Source organism: Podarcis cretensis (assembly GCF_951804945.1).
Source record: "Podarcis cretensis genome assembly, chromosome: 10".
Classification (NCBI taxonomy): domain Eukaryota; kingdom Metazoa; phylum Chordata; class Lepidosauria; order Squamata; family Lacertidae; genus Podarcis; species Podarcis cretensis.
Window position 1 is genome coordinate 1,622,597 of NC_137179.1, and position 22,489 is coordinate 1,645,085.

Here is a 22,489-nt window from a genome sequence, read left to right on the forward strand (position 1 = left end):
TCATGCTGCTAGGCAGTTTTCCTACCAGAGGACGACAGTTCATATTACCATCACACTGATTTTACTGTTGTTTCTGCTTTTGCTGTCATGGAACTGCTGGGTGCGGGGGGGGGGGGGAGCGCCAGCTGGGGAAGAAGGTGTCCACAAGGGAAGAAGGCTCAGATCCTGGGGGCTGGTGGTGGGATGGCGATGAGCAGATAGAGGGAGAAAGGGGAGCAGACCGGGAGGGGAGGTGTTGCAAGCTGAGGAGGAAGCAGGGTTTGGTGAGCAGGAAGAGGCTGGGGCAGAGAGCAGTTCAGGAGAGGTGGGGCCAGGAGACCCAGAGGAGGCCGGCTGCTGAAGCATCCAGGGAGACTCCCCCTCCTGCTGCGACCAGCTCCCCTCTCCCCTGGTCTCCTAGAGCACACAAAGAAGCCCTGTTCAGACCCCATGAGCCTGTACATTATATTAATGGGCGTAGGGTTTTTTTGTCCCAACATGCATCACTTTAATCTCATTGACAATGAACTGTATTTTCGGCTCATTCACCCCGTTTGGAGAGGTCCTTTTGGAACTCCTTGCAATCTCTCTTTGTTTGAACAACCCTGGACAATTTGTTGCCATGAGCAAACTTTGCTCCCTCCCTGCTCACTCCTAACTCTAGATCATTTTTGAACAAGTAGAAAAGCCACAGGCCCCAATACTGATCTTGAGGGGACTCCGCTTTCTGCTCCTCTCCATTCAGAGTACCGTCCCTTTCTTAGTACGTGTTCCCCCCTCCCTCCTTCCTTCTGCTCAGTGAAGGGAACCCTGCAGAAAAGTTCTGGGGTGAATTTTGCTTCCCCACACATCCAACACTGGTCAGCATTCAGGGAAATGGACGAGGAAAGCTGGCCACAATCCAAGAGACTGAGGTCAGCAGAAAGCGAAGCAAAGCCTACTCAAAGGGAAACCTCTTCAGCTTCCAGCCCATCGGCTCCCACCATGGCTGAAGAAGAATTGCCATTTGGGAACGGCACAGCTGAATGGAATCCCCACAATCGCTCCTGCTGGAGGAATAGGGGCATTGACCCCTATAATCAAAGGGGATGGCCAGTGATAAGGAAATTCCTGGTTTCAGAGGGCCCAGCTCGTTGGGGTGCAAGTCCCCCATGAGACTGTGAGGTCAGTGAAAGAAGGAAGTTCCAGCCAAGTACAGTGGTACCTCGAATTACAAACAGCTCATGTTACAAACGCTTCAGGTTACAAACTCCACTAACCTTGAAGAGTTACAGACCTCTGGAACGAATTAAGTTCGTAACTAGAGGTACCACTGTAATCTGGAGCAAACTGGCAATCAGTAGACCACAATCTTTATTGTTGTGCAAGAGATTCCCACATAGAGCAAGAACCCTGAGCCTGGGGTGACTTCAACCTTTATAACTCCCCCCTCTTCACTCAGATTTATTCATAGTAGCATCTTCACTAGTATGTCACAAGTGGGGAGGAGTATCAAAGGGTTACACAAGTTCAGCAGTTCATCCTTCTATCAGATACATCTCTGGACACCTCTCAAGTACCCACCACCCAGAGAACAAGAAAACTATCCACATACATCCTTGCCCTCAGGGCTTCTCCTGAGATGGGCTTTCAGAACACCTGGCTTGGTCAGCTGCCTCTGTGGAAGTCTATTGTCGCCCCTTGGTCACTCCCTGGGAGGGGCGAAGTGTACGTGCTCTCACGCTCGGGGGATTATGGCAGGAGGCCCTGTTCTCACTGCCTACGTGACTATCCGCTTCCAGGGTCATGGAGGAGGGGGAAGCCTACATTCACCTTAAAATGGCGTCAGAATGGGAATAATTGGTTAAAGAATGGCAATTATATGAATTTGCAGTTAGGTATCTTTCCCTGAGCTGTAAGGTGGAAGGATACATTCAGACACAATCTTTGTAACAGTGTAGCAACTTTAGGCAATCGAAACCATAATGGCTACATTTAATATACTTTGCCCATAGTCTGAGCAGCAGGAGGGCGCTGAGACAATCGTGCAAAGGCTGAGCTGAAAGGCTGGTTTGGAGGCAGTTTCAGCCATCTACGGATTCCCCCATTGGCTAGCTGTCAAAACAAAGCGCTCTTGATTGGTGAGTTTCAGTTATTCATAAATCCCATTCATAAAATGCAGATGCCGTGTTTTCCTGTATTTATATGATGTGTGTGTTGTTTTTGTGTGACTGAGGGGAGAGGGGTTTTGGACCCAGCTGATACAGAAGGGGGGGCATGTCTTCTTCACTACAATATATCCATTTATTTCCAATTGTCAATGTCAAAAGGGACTAAAACCTATAAAATTCATAGAAAATCAACGTGCCAATTTACTCAATTTCTCTAGGACTCCATGACACCTCCCCTGTCCTCCATAATCCCTCAAGCAAGGTGTCAAGACCCTAATCCTGTCAAATCACTCTGCCAAGCCTTTCCTCCCGGCAATGCCAGTACATGGACCATTGTCTTCTCATCACCGGTACTCAGGATGTGCTTATCTGCGCATATCTCCAGCTCTGCATATTCCCCCCTCCCTCCTCCATATGTTAATCCTGTGTAACCCACCTCTTCTTAATGTATTCATGATGTAACTGGGATGTATTTGGCACTGTATTCTGGGACATGGAGGGAAGTTTCAAAAGTTCATGTCACCCCTTTCTGTCTTTTTTTTTTAATATAATTTTTATTAATTAACATCAATAAATAAAACAAAACAAAATACATTAATTTCACATCGTTTTTCACAACTTATTTCTCTTTTGGACTTCCCTCAGCTGTTCCGTAAATCATCCATGGTTATAATTTTAATTACACATTTCTCAAATTTATATTGACATTATTTATCTCTTTTTTCCTATTCCCTTTAAACAATACTTCTTACTTTTTTACAGTGCTTCTTTAAATCCCTTAAGCGTCATCTGTCCCTCACTTAAACATTCCAGATATTCCACAAATTTCCCCCAGTCCTCGATGAACTTTTGGTCTCTTAAGTATCTAATCTTCCCTGTCAATTTATCTAGCTCTGCGTAATCTAACAATTTCATTCTCCACTCTTCCACGGTCGGTATTTCTTGTTGTTTCCATTTCTGGGCCAGTAACACTCTTGCGGCTGTAATTGCATATTGAAAAAATTTACAGTCCTTCCTTTTTATCTCATTTCCTACTATTCCTAACAAAAAGACTTCTGGTTTCTTTATAAATGTATATTTTAAAATCTTCTTCAATTCATTGTATATCTTCTCCCAGAAGTCTTTCACTTTCTTACATTCCCACCACATGTGATAAAAAGTACCTTCTTTATCTTTACATTTCCAACACTTATTGCATGTCTTATACATTTTTGCTAATTTTGCCGGTGTCATATACCATCTATAAAACATTTTCATCACATTTTCTTTTAACGTCATACAAGCAGTGAATTTTAGACCCTCCTTCCATAGTTTTTCCCAGTCCTCAAATTGTATATTATGACCCACATCCCTGGCCCAACTAATCATTACCGACTTGACTTCTTCATCTTTCAAATTCCAATCTAACAACAGTTTATACATTTTGGATAGATTTTTACCATCGTTATCTATAATCTCACTTTGAAATTTGGATTCCTTGTCCGCAAAACCTCGTTCTTTACCATCTTTCTTAAACATCTCATTTGTTTGGAAGTAGTGCAACCAATCATATACATGTTCTTTAACCTGCTCGTACGGTTTTATTTTCCATTTTCCTCCTTCTTTAAATAACAATTGACCATATGTTATCCATTTACTTCTCATATTAGTTTTCTTTACACTCATAACTTCTAGAGGTGATAGCCAACGTGGTGTTCTAGGTTCTAATAGGTTTTTTTACCTGTCCCATACCTCAATTAAAGGACCCCGGAAGATGTGTGTCAGGGGTTCAGGAGCAGAAGCACAGGGAAGAGGGGAGATGGAGAGCGAAGGGGAAGAATCTGAGGGCAGCGTAGGAGAAGATGACAGTGGCCCGAGAGATTCCATGAGCCTCTCCAGCGAATCGGAAGATTCACAGAAGGGGGCGCCAGTGGCCAGGGCAAGGGGATTCCCAAGGGGGCACTCCAGGAGCAAGGGACCAGCAGGGACTCCCAGAGTAGTAGTTGGAAATCAGGACCAGCTTCTCCACCAGAGCATAGTGGGGGGGAAGAGTCCCAGGTAGCGAGGGCAGAGGATTCCACACCAGGGAGTGAAGATAAGTCAGGGCTGGCCACGCCTCCATCGGAGAGCCAGACAACGGAGGGGAGGTCAGATCCGGGCAGTATCCCGGAAGAGGGAAGCAGTGACAGAACTGTGTGACGGTCAGGAGGAAGGTCACTGGGTTGGCGTGAGAGGCAAGTTCAAATGTACAGGAGCGCGGGACAGCAGAGAATGAGGATTGGGAACCGGGTCCTAAAGCCCGCCGGAGACAGGGGGAGGAGTCAGCCGACTCAGCGTCGGAAGAGTCCAGAAAGGGGAAAGCACCGGCGGGCAAGAGGACCCAGAGGAGGAGAGAACAACGGAAAAGGTGGAGCAGGGCTAGGATCTTAAACTGGTGTCAGAGGGGAGGAGATTCAGACGGGACTTCGCCGGTCTAGGGTTTAAGACGTAGAGCTGCGCGCTGCGGCTTTGGAATGGAAGTTGAACTTCAATAAAGACTTTTGTACATAACGACGATCGGGCGTTGGTCCTCTGTGAGCTGGGACCTAGGGGCAGCTCTGACAGTAAGTCCCGTCCCCTTAAACCTTCGCAGCGTGAGTTGAAGTGGCGAAGGGCAAAGCTTGGTGCTTTGCGAGCTCACGAAAATCGGGAAGGATGAGTACGGATGAAAGAATGGCAGCCTTGCAAGAAGCAGTCACAAGGCTCAACATGGAAATAGCAGCATCCAGAAAGAGGGAGGATGAAGCAGCCACCGCCTGCCAGGATCTGCAGACCAGGTTGGAAATGCTGATCAAACAGGGGCTGCCGGGTGCCAGACCGGAGGGAATTGGTCTCGGTAAGAGGGGGGGCAGCCTCGTGTCCCATTTCGACGGGAGCCTGCAGCAGTTTGCTAGTTTCAGAGCAGACCTGGTTTTTGCGCTCAAGTTGCTGCAAAAGGACTTTAGAGATAAGCAGGAGAAAGTGGGCTTCATACTAACTCATCTCCATGGGGAAGCAAAGGCATGGCTGCGCAATCTGTGGCGCGATAATGACCCAGCCCTCCAAAATTCGGATGCCTTTATTAAAGCGATGGATGCTTGTTCTCTATCGGCTGTGGATGTGGATGTGGCCAGAAGGGAGATCCGTGGTCTGAAACAAGGCAAAGCCACTGTACGGCAATATCACTCCCGCTTTTTTGCATTGGTCAATGAAATAAAATTTTTATTAATTTCCAAATTTTTAACAAACACAAAAATAACATAAAAACAAACATAAAAAGTCATACTTTCTTTACCTCATTTCCATAAGCCTCTTTTCCCGGACTTCCCCATACCTTCCCCTTTTTGCATCCTTTATTTTAAACAATTGTTCAGCAACCCTTCTTAGCCAATTAAATATAAATTCATTCTCCTTTTCAATTTCACCCTAAACTTAACACAATTTATCGCTGCAATTCTACGTCTTCCTCTCCCTCTGCATTTTAGCACTCCTCAATTTTATAGTAACTCTTAAGATATATTTTAAACTTCTTCCAATCTTCTTCCACACTCTCTTTCTCTTGGTCGCGGATTCTGCCGGTCATTTCTGCCAGTCCCATAAAGTCGATCACTTTCGCCTGCCATTCCTCCAGCGTGGGTAACTCTTGTGTCTTCCAATACTTTGCTAGGAGAATCCTTGCTGCCGTAGTAGCGTACAAAAAGAAATTCTTATCCTTCTTCGGCACCAGCTGGCCGACCATACCCAAGAGAAATGCCTCTGGTTTCTTGTTAAAGGTGCACTTAAGCACTTTCTTAATTTCATTATAAATCATTTCCCAGAAGGCCTTAATCTTTGGGCAGGTCCACCAAAGGTGGAAAAGGGTACCTTCAGTCTCTTTACATTTCCAACATTTATTACTGGGCAAATGATAAATCTTCGCAAGCTTGACTGGGGTCATGTACCACCTGTAAATCATTTTCATAATATTTTCTCGTAAGGCATTACATGCCGTGAATTTAATGCCTGTGGTCCATAACTGCTCCCAGTCAGCAAACATAATGTCATGACCTATGTCCTGTGCCCATTTGACCATAGCTGACTTCACTGTCTCATCTATTGTATTCCATTTCAACAGCAAGTTATACATTCTTGATAAATTCTTAGTATTGGGTTCTAGCAGTTCTGTTTCTAGTTTCGATTTCTCCACCTGGAAACCAATTTTCCTGTCTTGTTTGTAAGCCTCCATTATTTGAAAATAATGGAGCCAATCTCGTACCTTGGACTTTATTTTCTCATAACTTTGTAATTTAAATTCACCACCTTCTTGTTCTAAAATTTCAGAATATTTCGGCCAATTAGTTCTCATATTAAGTTTCTTTACCTCCTTGGCCTCCATAGGTGAAAGCCACCTGGGAGTTTTATTTTCCAATAAATCTTTGTACCGTATCCAAACATTATATAGTGCTTTCCTGACAATGTGATTTTTAAAACCCTTATACACTTTAACCTTGTCGTACCAGATATATGCATGCCAACCAAAGTTATTATCAAATCCTTCCAAATCTAAAATATCTGCGTTCTCAAGAAGTAGCCAATCTTTTAAGCAGCAGAAAGCTGCCGATTCATAGTACAGTCTCAAGTCCGGCAGGGCAAACACCCCTCTTTCTTTAGAATCGGTAAGTATCTTAAACTTAATTCTGGGCTTTTTTTTTTTTTTTTAATAAAGATTTTTATTGATTTCCAATTTTTTAACATAAACAAAAACAACGTAAAAACAAACACAAAAAACTCATATTTTCTTAACCTTATTTCCATAACCCTCTTTTCCCGGACTTCCCCATAACTTTCCCTTTTTGCATCCTTAATTTAGAACCATTATTCAGCAACCCTTCTTAGCCAATTAAATATAAATTCATACTCTTTTTCGATTCCACCCTAAAATTAAACACCATTTTCCGCTGCAATTCTACGTCTTCTTTTCCCTCAGCATTTTAGCACCTCAATTTTATAATAATTCTTAAGATACATCTTAAATTTCTTCCAATCTTCTTCCACAGTCTCTTTCTCTTGGTCGCGGATTCTGCCGGTCATTTCTGCCAGTCCCATAAAGTCAATCACTTTCGCCTGCCATTCCTCCAGCGTGGGTAGCTCTTGTCTCTTCCAATACTTTGCTAAAAGAATCCTTGCTGCCGTAGTAGCGTACAAAAAGAAATTCTTATCCTTCTTCGGCACCAACTGGCCGACCATACCCAAGAGAAATGCCTCTGGTTTCTTGTTAAAGGTGCACTTAAGCACTTTCTTAATTTCATTATAAATCATTTCCCAGAAGGCCTTAATCTTTGGGCAGGTCCACCAAAGGTGGAAAAAGGTACCTTCAGTCTCTTTACATTTCCAACATTTATTACTGGGCAAATGATAAATCTTCGCAAGCTTGACTGGGGTCATGTACCACCTGTAAATCATTTTCATAATATTTTCTCGTAAGGCATTACATGCCGTGAATTTAATGCCTGTGGTCCATAACTGCTCCCAGTCAGCAAACATAATGTCATGACCTATGTCCTGTGCCCATTTGACCATAGCTGACTTCACTGTCTCATCTATTGTATTCCACTTCAACAGCAAGTTATACATTCTTGATAAATTCTTAGTATTGGGTTCTAGCAGTTCTGTTTCTAGTTTCGATTTCTCCACCTGGAAACCAATTTTCCTGTCTTGTTTGTAAGCCTCCATTATTTGAAAATAATGGAGCCAATCTCGTACCTTGGACTTTATTTTCTCATAACTTTGTAATTTAAATTCACCACCTTCTTGTTCTAAAATTTCAGAATATTTCGGCCAATTAGTTCTCATATTAAGTTTCTTTACCTCCTTGGCCTCCATAGGTGAAAGCCACCTGGGAGTTTTATTTTCCAATAAATCTTTGTACCGTATCCAAACATTATATAGCGCTTTCCTGACAATGTGATTTTTAAAACCCTTATACACTTTAACCTTGTCGTACCAGATATATGCATGCCAACCAAAGTTATTATCAAATCCTTCCAAATCTAAAATATCTGCATTCTCAAGAAGTAGCCAATCTTTTAACCAGCAGAAAGCTGCCGATTCATAGTACAGTCTCAAGTCCGGCAGGGCAAACCCCCCTCTTTCTTTAGAATCGGTAAGTATCTTAAACTTAATTCTGGGCTTTTTGCCCTGCCAGACAAATTTAGATATATCTTTCTGCCACTTCTTGAAACAGTCCAGTTTATCCACAATTTGTAGTGTCTGAAACAAAAATAACATTCTAGGCAATACATTCATTTTGATTACTGCAATTCAACCTAACAAGGAAAGCTTCAGGTTTGACCATATTTCTAAATCTTTCTTTATCTCAGTCCAGCACTTATCATAGTTATCCTTAAATAAGTTAATATTCTTAGATGTCATATTAATCCCCAGGTATTTTACACTCTTTGCCACCACTAACCCAGTTTCCTCTTGGAATCTCTCTCTTTCAACATTTGTTAAATTTTTTTCCAGTACCTTGGTTTTTTGTTTATTCAACTTAAATCCTGCGACCTGGCCGAATACTTGAATTAATTCTAAAGCTCTTTTGGTACTAGTGTCTGGCTCTTGCAAGGTCAATACTAAGTCGTCTGCAAAGGCCTTCAATTTGTAATGTCTGGCTCCAACCTGAATCCCTTTTACCAGCTGGTCCCCCCTAATCATGTTTAACAAGACCTCCAGGACCGATATAAAAAGTAATGGGGATATTGGGCACCCCTGACGTGTCCCTTTTTCTATGGGTAATTCATCCATGACCACATTATTTACAATTAACTTTGCCTTTTGCTCAGAATAGATTGCACTTATACCATTTTCAAACCTTTGGCCTACCCCCATCCCATGGAGATTCTTTTTCATAAATTTCCAAGATATATTGTCAAAGGCTTTCTCCGCGTCCACAAAAATTAAAACTGCTTTTGTATTAATGTTCACTGTCAACATTTCTATAATGTCAATTATATTCCTTACATTGGTAGATATATGCCTACCCGGGAGAAAGCCTGCCTGATCTTTATGGATCTCCTCCACCAACACCTTCTTTAATCTTTTTGCCAAAATGTCTGCAAAAATTTTATAATCCACATTAAGTAATGATATAGGGCGGTAGTTCTTGATCTGTTTTTTATCAACCTCAGTCTTTGGTATAAGTGTGATGAAGGCTTCTTTCCACGTCTCAGGTGCCCTTTTCCCCTCTAGTATCTCGTTGCAAACCTCCTTAAGCGGCTGTATTATCCAGTCTTTCAAAGCTTTGTAGTATCTGGAGGTTAATCCATCTGACCCTGGAGATTTCCCCAATTGCATATTTTGAATGGCACCCTCAATTTCTTGTTCAGTTATTTTCTCGTTTAAAAGCAACATACTTTGTTGCGAAATTTTTTGTAATCCATGTTTCTTGAGAAATTCTTCCATTTCTCTTTCGTTTTCCGGCCCTTGTGCATAAAGTCTTCTGAAATAACTCTGAAAGCAATTGCTGATCTCATTTGGTTTAGAAATGTTCTTTCCATCTACCTCCAAACTTGTGACTGTGTTCAATTTCTGTCTCTTCTTCAATTGCCATGATAGGAGTTTCCCACATTTATCTGCCGATTCGAATGTCTTTTGTCTCATTCGTTTAATTTTCCATTCAATCTCCTGATTCATCAATTCCATATATTGCTTCTGATACAGTTTAATTTCTCTCAAAATCTCATGTGACTTTGGGTTAGATCTCAATTTCTTTTCACTGTCTTTAATCTTTTCCAAAATTTTATCTTTCTTCTCCTGCTGTTGCCTCCTTTTCAAGGAATTCTGCTGTATCAGGAAACCCCTCATCACGGCCTTGCTTGCGTCCCAGATCACTCGTTTCTCCACTTCTGTCCTCAGATTTATCTCAAAGTAGTCCTTCAAAGTCTTTTGGGCCTTTTGGTAAACCTCTGGATCTCTAAATAAGGTGTCATTCATTCTCCATCTGAAGGAGCCAGCTGTTGTTATTTTCATTTCCATCTTTACCGCATTATGGTCGGAGCATGTCTTTGGGCAGATTTCCACTTTCTTTATCTTTCTTTTTTGCATTGGTCAATGCGCTGGGATGGGAAAAGAACTCAGCCGCCGTCAGGGACCTGTTCTGGGAGGGGCTGAATGGGGCTGTGAAAGATGAAATTGCGAGGGGGGAGAGACCCCAGAGCACTGAGGAAGTCGTCCAGAGAGCGCTGGCGATCGGAGTGAGGCTGGAAGAACGTCCTTGGAGCAAGGATGAAGGGCGTTGGGGACGCACGCCAGCTAGATCACCTCCTTTCTTTCCCAGAGAGACAGTGCGTGCCCAGTCCACGCCTCCACTGGGAGGGGGAGAGGAGCCGATGGAGATAGGTGGTGCCAGGGCTCAGACAGCCACCAGAGCCCCAACACCGGGAGCAGTCAAAGCAAAGGCTCCTAGAGGGAACAGGAAGTGTTACATCTGCGACAGTGCTCAGCATATGGCGAAAGAGTGTCCCCAGAGGATCCACAAGCACACTGCAGTCTCAGCAACAGCAAAGGAAGCAGTGCAGCAGGGGGAACCACTGCAGGGAAACGACGGAGTCTGGCTGGAGACAGAGGCACTGGGGCCCAGTCAGACGAGTCAGTGAAGCAGTCCCCAGGGATCTTACGGCCCACAGACCCCCTCCCACCCAAACCAGTGGTGCAACTCACTGCATCGCTCCAGCTACCCAATGGACTAACCATGGAAGTTCCTATTACTATTGATTCTGGTAGTAATGCAGACTTTGTAGGAGTGGACTTCATCAAGCAACATCGCATAGCACTCCTACCAGCCACGATGCCCCTGCACGTTGTCACGGTTGATGGCAGAGAGCTTCTGGGAGGACAGGTGGTACAGCAAATGCCGCCAATGGTGATGCAGATTGGAAATCACCGCGAAGTCATCAGCTTCAACGTCACTCACCTGTCAGACACACCCATAGTATTGGGCATGAGTTGGCTGCACAGGCACAGCCCGGCATTAGCATGGTACCAGCGTCAATTGACCTTTTGCTCATCCTACTGCGCAGAACACTGCATCCTGACTAGCCAGGAAGATGAGGGGCAAGAGGATGGGTCGCAGCTACACTTGGGCATGCTGCAAGCGGTACCCGACAAGTCCAAAGGGTTTTTGGAGGTCTTCTGCGAGAAGGAAGCGACAAGCTGCCCCCCCACAGACCGTACGATTGCAAAATTGACCTCCTGCCGGGGGCGACGCTGCCGACTGGAAAACTGTATTCCATGTCTGAAGACGAACTGCAAGAGCTCAGGGAGTTCATAGATCACAACTTGAAGCGGGGATTCATCCAAGAATCCAAAGCAGTGGGGGGCAGTCCTGTGTTCTTCGTGAAGAAAAAAGACACGCCCCAAAAGAGGCTTGTAGTTGATTATAGGGTCATAAATTCGAGGACGAAGCCCACGGCATTCCCCATGCCCAAAATCGACGACCTGCTCGCAACGGTGAGGAAGGGACGCATCTTCACCAAGCTGGATCTACGAGGGGCGTACAATCTTATACGCATGCGGGAGGGCGATGAGTGGAAGACGGCCATGTTCACGCCCCCTAGGCACCTACGAATATAGAGTTATGCCATTTGGTTTACAAAATGGCTCCCACTGCTTCCAAGCCTTCATGCATCATGTGTTAGCGGGACTCCTCTACAAGAAGTGCGTCTGCTTTCTGGACGACATCCTGATCTTCTCGGAATCGCAGGAGGCTCACGAGAGGGACGTCAAGGAGGTTCTGCAGAGACTGCGGGAGCACAGGCTTTACGCCAAGCTGGAGAAGTGCCAGTTCGACATGACGGAGGTGGATTTCCTGGGCTACAAACTGTCCGACAAGGGACTGGCCATGGACAGCGCCAAGGTCCGCTCAGTGTTGGACTGGAAGAGCCCGCGCAATCGGAAGGAGGTCCAGAAGTTTGTCGGCTTTGCCAACTTTTATCGCAAGTTTATCAAGGGGTTCGCTATGCAGACGGCGGCCATCACGGACACCCTCAGCTCCAAGAAGAAGAAGTTTATCTGGACAGAGCAGGCGGAGCAGTCCTTTCAAAAACTCAAGCGTCTCTTCGCGTCCGAAGAACAGCTGCTACATGTGAACCCCAGCAAACCCATGAGGGTTGAAACAGATACCTCAGACAGAGCCGTGGGGGCGGTCCTGTTGCAGCAAGATCCGCAAGGGGGCTGGAGGCCGTGTGCTTTCTACTCCAGGAAACTCAGCAAGTCGGAGCAGAACTACACCATCTGGGACAGGGAGTTGCTAGCCATCCATGCAGCCTTCAAGGCGTGGCGGCACTTCCTCATCGGAGCCAAACACACAGTGCAGGTTCGCACGGACCATAAGAACCTGGAGTACTGGCGCACGGCGCGGTTCCTGAACCAGAGACACATCCGCTGGGCGGAGTTCTTTGCGGATTTCGACTTCAGGATAGAGTATATCCCGGGAGACAACAACATCATGGCTGATGCGCTATCCAGGAAGCCGCAGTATCTCGAGGAAGCGGCACCGGTGGCGGCCAAACACATTTTCGCACCTAGAGCGTGGACATGCGCTTCAGCCACTGTGGACCTGGAAGCGGTACGTCGCGCGCTGCAAACAGATTCCTTCGCACGATCCAAGATGGAGGAAGTGCGAAGCGGCATGGCGAAGGACGACGAGTTCCAGATACGCAACGGCCTACTCGTCCGCAAAGGGGCCATCTACGTACCGGGAGACGACCTCCGCACGAGAGTACTACAACAGTTGCACGACGCACCCAGCGCCGGACATTTCGGCGCGGACAAGACGGTGGAATTAGTAGCCAGAGACTTTTGGTGGCCCAAGATGCGGGGAGAAGTCGCGGATTACGTCACTAGGTGCGACACTTGCCAAAGGGCCAAGCCAGTGCACAGACCGCCGGCGGGACTGTTGGAACCGCTACAGACCCCGCTCGAACCGTGGGAGAGGGTGGCACTGGACTTTGTCACTGATCTGCCCAGCTCGAGGGGCAAAACAGCAATGCTCATGGTAGTAGACTTGTTCACCAAGATGGCCCACTTCATTCCTTGCGCGAAGGTGGCCACAGCGGAGCAGACCGCCAAGCTGTTCATAGACCACGTGTTCAAGGTGCACGGACTACCGCGGTCTATCCTGTCCGACCGGGGGCGCCAGTTCATCTCGAGCTTCTGGCAGAAGCTGATGGGCATCCTAAATGTCAAGGTCAACCTAGCGTCGGCAAGACACCCGCAGACCAACGGACAAGCGGAGAGGGTCAACGCCATCATGCAGCAGTACCTGAGATGCTACGCGAATCAGCAGCCCTCGACCTGGGTGGACTACCTACCTCTAGCCGAGTTTGCCTACAACAACACGAAACACGTGTCCACGGGGGTGACACCTTTCTTCGCCAACAATGGACGGCATCCGAGAACCTTCCCGGGATTAGAGAAAGTGGGGGAGGGGGAGCCACAGGGAGCAGAGGCCTTGGCAGCGGAGTTACAGGAGGTCCACGAGCAACTCCGACGGCAGTTAGAGCTAGCAAAACACGCCTACAAAATGCAGGCAGACAGGCACAGGAGAGTTGGGGAGGACATCCGGGTGGGGGACTGGGTCTGGTTAGCAGCCCAGGCAGTGCCGGCCAGATCGTTAGCTAAGAAGAAGCTCGGACACAAGCAGCTAGGCCCTTACCAAGTCGAGGCACAGATCAACCCAGTAGCCTTCCGGTTGACACTCCCGGAGGGTTCCAGAATGCATCCGGTCTTTCATAGATCAGTGCTCACGCCCTACAAGGCACCCCACAGGTTTCAGGCGCCAGGGACAGCACCAGGCCCGCTCAGCGAGGCGCCCACGAAGGGGGGGTCACCGAGAGCAGAGCCACTCAACGAGGTCACAGAGATTTTATTATAATAATAATAATAATAATAATAATAATAATAATAATAATAATTTATTATTTATACCCCGCCCATCTGGCTGAGTTTCCCCAGCCACTCTGGGCGGCTCCCAATCAGTGTTAAAAACAGTACAGCATTACATATTAAAAACTTCCCTGAACAGGGCTGCCTTAAGATGTCTTCTGAATGTCAGGTAATTCTTTATCTCTTTGACATCTGATGGGAGGGCGTTCCACAGGGCGGGCGCCACTACCGAGAAGGCCCTCTGTCTGGTTCCCTGTAGCCTCACTTCTCGCAATGAGGGAACCGCCAGAAGGCCCTCGGCGCTGGATCTCAGTGTCCGGGCCGAACGATGGGGGTGGAGATGCTCCTTCAAGTATACAGGACCGAGGCCGTTTAGGGCTTTAAAGGTCAGCACCAACACTTTGAATCGTGCTCGGAAACGTACTGGGAGCCAGTGCAGATCTCTCAGAACCGGTGTTATGTGGTCCCGGCGGCCACTCCCAGTCACCAGTCTAGCTGCCGCATTCTGGATTAATTGCAGTTTCCGGGTCACCTTCAAAGGTAGCCCCACGTAGAGCGCGTTGCAGTAGTCCAAGCGTGAGATAACCAGAGCATGCACCACTCTGGCGAGACAGTCCGCGGGGAGGTAGGGTCTTAGCCTGCGTACCAGGTGGAGCTGGTAGACAGCTGCCCTGGACACAGAGTTAACCTGCGCCTCCATGGACAGCTGTGAGTCCAAAATGACTCCCAGGCTGCGCACCTGGTCCTTCAGGGGTACAGTTACCCCATTCAGGACCAGGGAATCCTCCACACCTGCCCGCCTCCTGTCCCCCAAAAACAGTACTTCTGTCTTGTCAGGATTCAACCTCAATCTGTTAGCCGCCATCCAACCGCCTCCAGGCACTCACACACTTTAGACTCGAGATGGGGGGAAGAGGGGGTTGAATATCTCCTCGCCAGGGAAGGTACCCCGGCCAGCGCCAACAGGTGGGTACCATACTATGCCGTGGAGGAGCACTACCTCAAAGACGAGTTCCATGCACTCTTCCCACACAGACCTATGCCGACAGATTATTTCGACGAATATCTTTTCACACCCACACTTTCAGCCAGCACGTTTCAGGGGTTCTCATCAGATGAGGAACCAGCACCCGACACACGCTCCCCGGAGGGATCACCCTCGGGGTCTGTTACAGACCGCTCTTATTGGTGGGACGATCAACCGGAGGTGGGGCGGAGCAGGGAACTGCTGAAGTGGCCTTGGCAGGCAGCATCCCCCGAGGCGACCGGGGGGGAGACGGACATGGACGTGTTGGGGGAGGATCCTGGGTTTGAGCACAGCTGCAGAGAGATGGAAGCAGAGGAGATCGACGTCGACGAGCCCAGTCCGGACTGGCCGGAACCAGCCGGCCAGCTGCACACCAGAGGGGAAGAACTGTATCCCGCACTCACCCCCACAACACTGGAGCACCCGGAACCCGCATCCGAAGAGGGGTAGGGGGAAGGGGGGCTTAGAGGGGGGGTGGATGTCAGGGGTTCAGGAGCAGAAGCACAGGGAAGAGGGGAGATGGAGAGCGAAGGGGAAGAATCTGAGGGCAGCGTAGGAGAAGATGACAGTGGCCCGAGAGATTCCATGTGCCTCTCCAGCGAATCGGAAGATTCACAGAAGGGGGCGCCAGTGGCCAGGGCAAGGGGATTCCCAAGGGGGACACTCCAGGAGCAAGGGACCAGCAGGGACTCCCAGAGTAGCAGTTGGAAATCAGGACCAGCTTCTCCACCAGAGCATAGTGGGGGGAAGAGTCCCAGGTAGCGAGGGCAGAGGATTCCACACCAGGGAGTGAAGATAAGTCAGGGCTGGCCACGCCTCCATCGGAGAGCCAGACAACGGAGGGGAGGTCAGATCCGGGCAATATCCCGGAAGAGGGAAGCAGTGACAGAAGCAGTGTGACGGTCAGGAGGAAGGTCACTGGGTTGGCGCGAGAGGCAAGTTCAAATGTACAGGAGTGCGGGACAGCAGAGAATGAGGATTGGGAACCGGGTCCTAAAGCCCGCCGGAGACAGGGGGAGGAGTCAGCCGACTCAGCGTCGGAAGAGTCCAGAAAGGGGAAAGCACCGGCGGGCAAGAGGACCCAGAGGAGGAGAGAACAACGGAAAAGGTGGAGCAGGGCTAGGATCTTAAACTGGTGTCAGAGGGGAGGAGATTCAGACGGGACTTCGCCGGTCTAGGGTTTAAGACGTAGAGCTGCGCGCTGCGGCTTTGGAATGGAAGTTGAACTTCAATAAAGACTTTTGTACATAACGACGATCGGGCGTTGGTCCTCTGTGAGCTGGGACCTAGGGGCAGCTCTGACAATGTGGTTTTCAAAGCCTTTATGGACTCTCTTTTTCTCGTGCCATAAGTACGCATGCCATCCAAATCTATTATCAAACCCCTCTAAATCCAACAATTCGTTATTTTCTAGTTTAATCCACTCTTTCAACCAGCAAAGACATGATGCCTCATAATAGAGTTTCAAATCTGGCAGGGCAAAGCCTCCTCTTTCTTTTATATCTGTTAACAACTTAAATTGAATTCTCGGCTTTTTGCCACCCCTTTCTCGCTGTTCAATCTCGCCTTGAACCTGTTGCGGAATAAACTTGGATCTTCTGCAGCTTGCTCCTGTCTCCAGCTGAGCTCATTTTCCTCCACAGGGACCCGCGGACTTAGTCCGATGAACTGGGTGGCAGAGCAGCCTCGCACCCAGATTTTACCGTAACACAGGGAATAATGTCAGATGATAAACACACACACCATTATAATTTCCGTAACACCAGGACGGAATTCCCCCACTCTTGTCACATGCAGCTGGGCTCACTTGCCAGAGCCACCTGGAGGGCATGACTACAATTCCCATCATCCCTGACCACTGGTCTTGCCTGCTAGGGGTGATGGGAGCTGTAGTCCAAAAGCAGCTGGAGACCCAAGTTTGGGAAACCCAGTTCTCTCTGAAGAACTGGGCAACATAAATAACCTTTTAAAAGGAAAAGAAATCTTAAAAGGATCTCAGTTTAAGAAAGAAACAACTTTAGAAAAAGACTTCCCAAAATACTCTCTTCCTTTCTGCCAGCTAGATGCTTTTCCATTGCTCTTGACCTTTGAACCTTAGGAAAATATGGCTCAAGTTTAATGGGAGGCACATGGTTTTATTTTACTATTTACCCACTCTTAATTATGTTTATCTCTTTTTTTATCTTCTGTAATATGTAGGGTCAGTGTAACCTTGGCTGTCAGCCTGTAATTCCCTTTTTGACTTTGAGAATTGTTTTCTGCTAGAAATCAGGGGACCCCCTTGTCTAGGAGGAAAAACATTTTGCCAAGGTTCTTAGGCAGCTGCTCTTCTGCCTGGCATGAAACATTTGAAGATCTTTAAGCTCATTTTAAAATACAGGCCCTGATCAAGCCTCAATAAAAATGCAGGCTATGATTAGATGCCTCAATATAAGAAACACACAAGCAGAATAGAGTAATATCAGAATATGAAGTGGGAGCAGGCGCATTTGAATACTGTAATTTATATATAATTCAGTGTCAGAGTAACCCTGGGACTAGATAACAAGCCTCCAGGTGGACGTGCCCCATCTGCCCTTCACTTTCCTGCCTTCTGGACTGTGGGATTCACGGTTGTTCTCCTCCTCTCCATCCACCAGGGATTGACTTCAGGTCCAGCAGAATTCCCCAGCCCCCCAAGGATTTGAGACCCATCAGCTTTCCTCACCTGGGTTAGCCAGCCGGTTGAAGCCGTTGCTTGAACCCCTGTTGCATGCTGACAGCTTCTGGAAGCCACAGGTGAGACCTGAGTGCAGGGTGGGCACCAAGGGTGGGAAAATAACCCCAGAAGGTGCAGGACATGTCCCCCACCAAAGGAGCTACTTATCCCCAACACCCCATGACATCTAGACTCCTACTACCATCTCCCACTACCCTTCACTATATGAAGAAGTGTGCATGCACACGAAAGCTTATATCTAGAACAAACTTAGTTGGTCCCTAAGGTGCTACTGGACTATTTTTTTACTTTTTTACTTCAACTGTGTCAGACCAATAAGACTACCTACCATTAAGTACAGGTATCTCCTTGCCTTGAATATGCTGCTTTTCAGTGCCAGATTAGGACAGTCCTGTGTCAAAAGACAAGCACAGGATCAGGCAGCGCATCATCAGTATAAAGAACCATTGGGGTGGGTGTTTCCGTCTGGGATTCCCATTTGCCAGCTGCTTTCCTTCTGCTTCTCCTGCGCTCTCCATGCAATGTGAGGCATGTAGACAGAGGTCCATCTCCAAGAACAGGAGCTTCCCTGAGCACCCATTCAGCTAATTCTAAGCACCAAGCCTTGTCACTAGTTCTCTGACTGACCCAGACCACAGTCCCTGGAAGAGATGAGGACAACAGTATTCCAAGATCATGCTGTGTTATTAAAGATGATTGAGGATTATGAAAGGTTGCTGATGCATTACTACCATTTGACATCATACCATTTTCATTTTCTAAAAATTGGGAACATGGGGAGGACATGGGAGAATGTAGGAGATGTTGAAACAGGAGAAGGTGCTAATGGCAGTTGATGTGCCCTTTCCCCCCTGTGTTCTCTTTCTTGAAACCCAAACAGGATTTCCTTTCTGCCCACTCTGAAGAAGGTGATGGAGAAGACAGAATTGCAGAGGACAGGGCACCTTTTGCTTCATTAGGAATAGCCATTAAAATGTGTGAAATGTGGAATATGCTTCTCTGAATGAGCACACATAGTTCACATCAACGAACACAAAAAGGAAAGAACCCATTTAAAGGTATGGAGTGCGGAAAGAGCTTCTCTTTCAATGCAACACTTAGAACACACCAGGGGACTCACAGAGAGAGAAAACGTGCAGGGAGAGTGGGAAGAACTTCAATCATAGTGGACACCTCTATATACATCAACGGACACACACAGGGGAGAAACCATTTAAATGTATGGAGTGTGAAAAGAGCTTTAGTGATAGTGGAAAGCTGAGATCACATGAACGGACTCACACAGGGGAGAAATCATATGAATGTATGGAGTGTAGAAAGGTTTTCAGTCAGAATGGAAGCCTTAGATCACATCAACGGACTCATACAGGGGAGAAACCATTTAAATGCATGCAGTGTGGAAAGAGCTTCAACCAGAGTGGAAACCTTAGAAATCATCAACGGACTCATACAGGGGAGAAACCATTTAAATGCATGCAGTGTGGAAAGAGCTTTAGTGATAATGGAAACCTTAGAAATCATGAACGGATTCACACAGGGGAGAAACCATATAAATGTATCGATTGTGGAAAGAGATTTAGTGATAATGGAAACCTTAAAAAAGCATCAACGGTCTCACACAGGGATGAAACCATTTAAATGCGTGGAGTGTGGAAAGAGCTTCAGTCAGAGTGGAGACCTTAGAAATCATCAACGGACTCACACAGGGGAGAAACCATATAAATGTATGGAGTGTGGAAAGAGCTTTAGGGTTAATGGACACCTTAGACAACATCAACAGACTCACACGGGATAAACCATTTAAAGCTATGGACTGTAGAAGGAGCTTCAGTCAGAGTGGAACCCTTGATTTATGTCAACAAACTCACATAAAATACAAACCATATAAATATCAGGAAAGTAGATAGAGGTTCATTCTTAGTGGAAGTTCAAAATCAACAGACTCACAGACAGGAAGAACTTTCAGAGTTGCTGCTATAAAGATGAATGTATTGCCAAAAATGCTGTTTTGTTTCAAACTTTACAGATTGTGGACAAGATGGACTGTTTCAAGAGGTGGCAAAGAGATATTTCGAAATTTGTCTGGCAGGGCAAAAAGCCCAGAATAAAATTTAAAATATTGACTGATGCTAAAGAAAGAGGGGGGTTTGCCCTGCCAGACATAAAGTTGTACTATGAATCAGCAGCATTTTGCTGGTTGAAAGATTGGCTGCTTCTTGAGAACACTGACACTTTGGACTTGGAAGGGTTCAACAATGCTTTTGGGTGGCATGCATATTTGTGGTATGACAAGGTAAAAGCTAATAGAGCATTCAAAAACCATATTGTCAGGAAAGCTGTGTTTAATGTCTGGACAAGATATAAAGACCTATTGGAAAACAAGACCCCAAGGTGGCTATCACCTATGGAGGCTAAGGCTCTGAAAAAACTCAATATGGAGGCCAAGTGGCCGAAATATTGGGAGATACTAGAACAAGATCGAGACACATTGAGATTGCAGAGTTTTGAGAAACTAAAAGATAAAGTGCGAGATTGGTTACATTATCATCAAATTAGAGAGGCCTTTAACTTGGATAAAAAAATAGGCTTCCAAGTGGAAAAATCGAAATTAGAAACAGAATTGTTAGAACCTAAAACTAAGATACTTTCGAGAATGTACAACTTGCTGTTAAAATGGAATACTCAGGATGAAACAGTTAAATCAGCTGTGATTAAATGGGCACAGGACATTGGTCACAACATTATGTTTGCTGACTGGGAAAAGTTGTGGACCACTGATATGAAGTTTACGGCATGCAATGAAAATGATCTATAGGTGGTACATGACCCCAGTCAAGCTTGCAAAAATTTATCACCTGCCTGATAATAAATGCTGGAAATGTAAAGAAACTGAGGGAACATTCTTTCACCTTTGGTGGACATGCCCAAAGGTTAAGACCTTCTGGGAAATGATATATAATGAAATAAAAAAGGTATTTAAGCATACCATTCCCAAGAAACCAGAGGCCTTCCTTCTGGGCATTGTCGGCCAATTGGTGCCAAAGAAAGATAGAACACTTTTTATGTATGCAACAACTGCAGCAAGAATACTCATCGCAAAGTATTGGAAGACACAAGATTTGCCCACTTTGGAAGAATGGCAGATGCAAGTGATCGACTATATGGAATTGGCAGAAATGACTGGCAGAATCCGAGACCTGGGAGAAGAGTCGGTGGAAGAGGACTGGAAGAAATTCAAAGAATATCTGCAAAAACACTGTAAAATGTTTGAATGTTAAAATGATGTTGGATATAAAGATAATATGGCATCAGTGACATGGTAAAAAGAAATATGTAAAAATGTTTTGAGAAAAAAGGGATAAGACCCTTATCCCAGAGTATTATTATGTCGAGACTAAACAAATGATATAAGGGATTAATTTATAAAGAACATGTGATAAATGGTTTTAAAAGGAAAGGAAACCAAAGGCATAATAGGTTGAAATGCATAATAGTGAATAAGATTGGAAAGAGGGTAGGAAATTGCTGAACTTGACTGTGTAAAGGGGGAACACAGAAAAGGGAGATGTGAGCAAGTCAGGAAAGAGAGTTATAAAGATAGTAAGTAAGAAATAATTTTTTCTCTGTTTTTTGTTTTTTTCCCTGATTATTTGTACTTTTTCTCATTTTTGGATTGTGTGGTTTTTGATTGTCTTTTTCTTTTGTTTTTTCTGATTGTGATATTTGTTTTATTATGCAAAACTTTAATAAATATTTTTTTAAAAAAAAAAGAACTTTAAGAGTTGAAACCCTTCAAACCATCACAAACTCAAAGAGGAGAAGCAGTTTAAATGATTGCAAAAAGTGTTTTATTTATAATGGAGTATTTAAGGAACATCCAGGGACTCTCACATGGAAGAACCCATTTAGATGTTTGGAGTGCGGTACGTCTTCCTCTCAGAGTCCACTATTTTCTTCACAGAAATGAACTAAGCAGGAAATCATTCCGAAAAGCATGAGGTATATGTGAACCTCGTGTTTATATGTAAAACTGTATAATAATGAAATAATGAAGGCAACATCTCCCAATGGTGAGTATAATTTTAGATGAAAGTACTTTTGGTTTTTGCACCAAACTCTGTCACACACACCCCCCCCCGCGCATGATCTCCAAGCACTGCTTCTTCACCAGAATGTCATCGCTGCCTCCTGCCCTGCGCGTTCTGAAGAAAACTTGAAATACTGAAATTGAATGGGAGATTTACCCCCAAGCCTAATTTCAAGAGGGGGAAGGAGGGGCTGCAGGTACCAGGAAAGCCTCTTGGGGGTGCACCTTCACTCATGAACCCCATGGGGCAACCCCAGAGCTCCTGCTCATTCTGGGGTTTGAGGAAGATGGTCCCAGAAGTTTTGCTTCAATCATGCTTCTCAGGAGTTTTCCCACCAGAGGACCACAGTGCTGTGGCTGCTGTTGTTGCCATGAACTGGCTGGTGGGGGGGGGGGGAGAGGCACCAGCTGGGGACCCACAAGGGAAGAAGGCTCAGATCCTGGGGACTGGTGGTTGGATGAGCCGAAAGAGGGAGAAAATGGAGCAGACCGGAAGGGGAGATGTTGCAAGCTGAGGAGGAAACAGGGTTTGGTGAGCGGGAAGAGTCTGGGGCAGAGAGCAGTTCAGGCTCAGAGGGAGGAAAGGAGGGGGCTAGGAGACCCAGAGG

General features: G+C 46.2%; 1 protein-coding gene and 1 long non-coding RNA gene across 2 annotated transcripts in view; one reads left to right on the plus strand and one right to left on the minus strand.

Annotated features, from left to right (window-relative positions):
* Positions 1–22,489, minus strand: part of LOC307225306 — a 167,030-nt gene that overhangs the window by 95,717 nt on the left and 48,824 nt on the right. Inside the window, exon 2 of the long non-coding RNA XR_013842851.1 lies at positions 21,806–22,140. This is a non-coding gene — a long non-coding RNA (uncharacterized lncRNA). The remainder of the gene's footprint in view (positions 1–21,805; positions 22,141–22,489) is intronic.
* LOC307224832 (uncharacterized protein) lies at positions 12,772–21,879 on the plus strand (the record flags this gene model as incomplete). Its single annotated transcript, XM_079991958.1, has 3 exons — positions 12,772–12,882; positions 18,896–19,761; positions 21,575–21,879. 2 exons carry the CDS (start codon positions 12,772–12,774, stop codon positions 19,430–19,432), a joined length of 648 nt encoding a protein of 215 aa, XP_079848084.1. The 3' UTR covers positions 19,433–19,761; positions 21,575–21,879.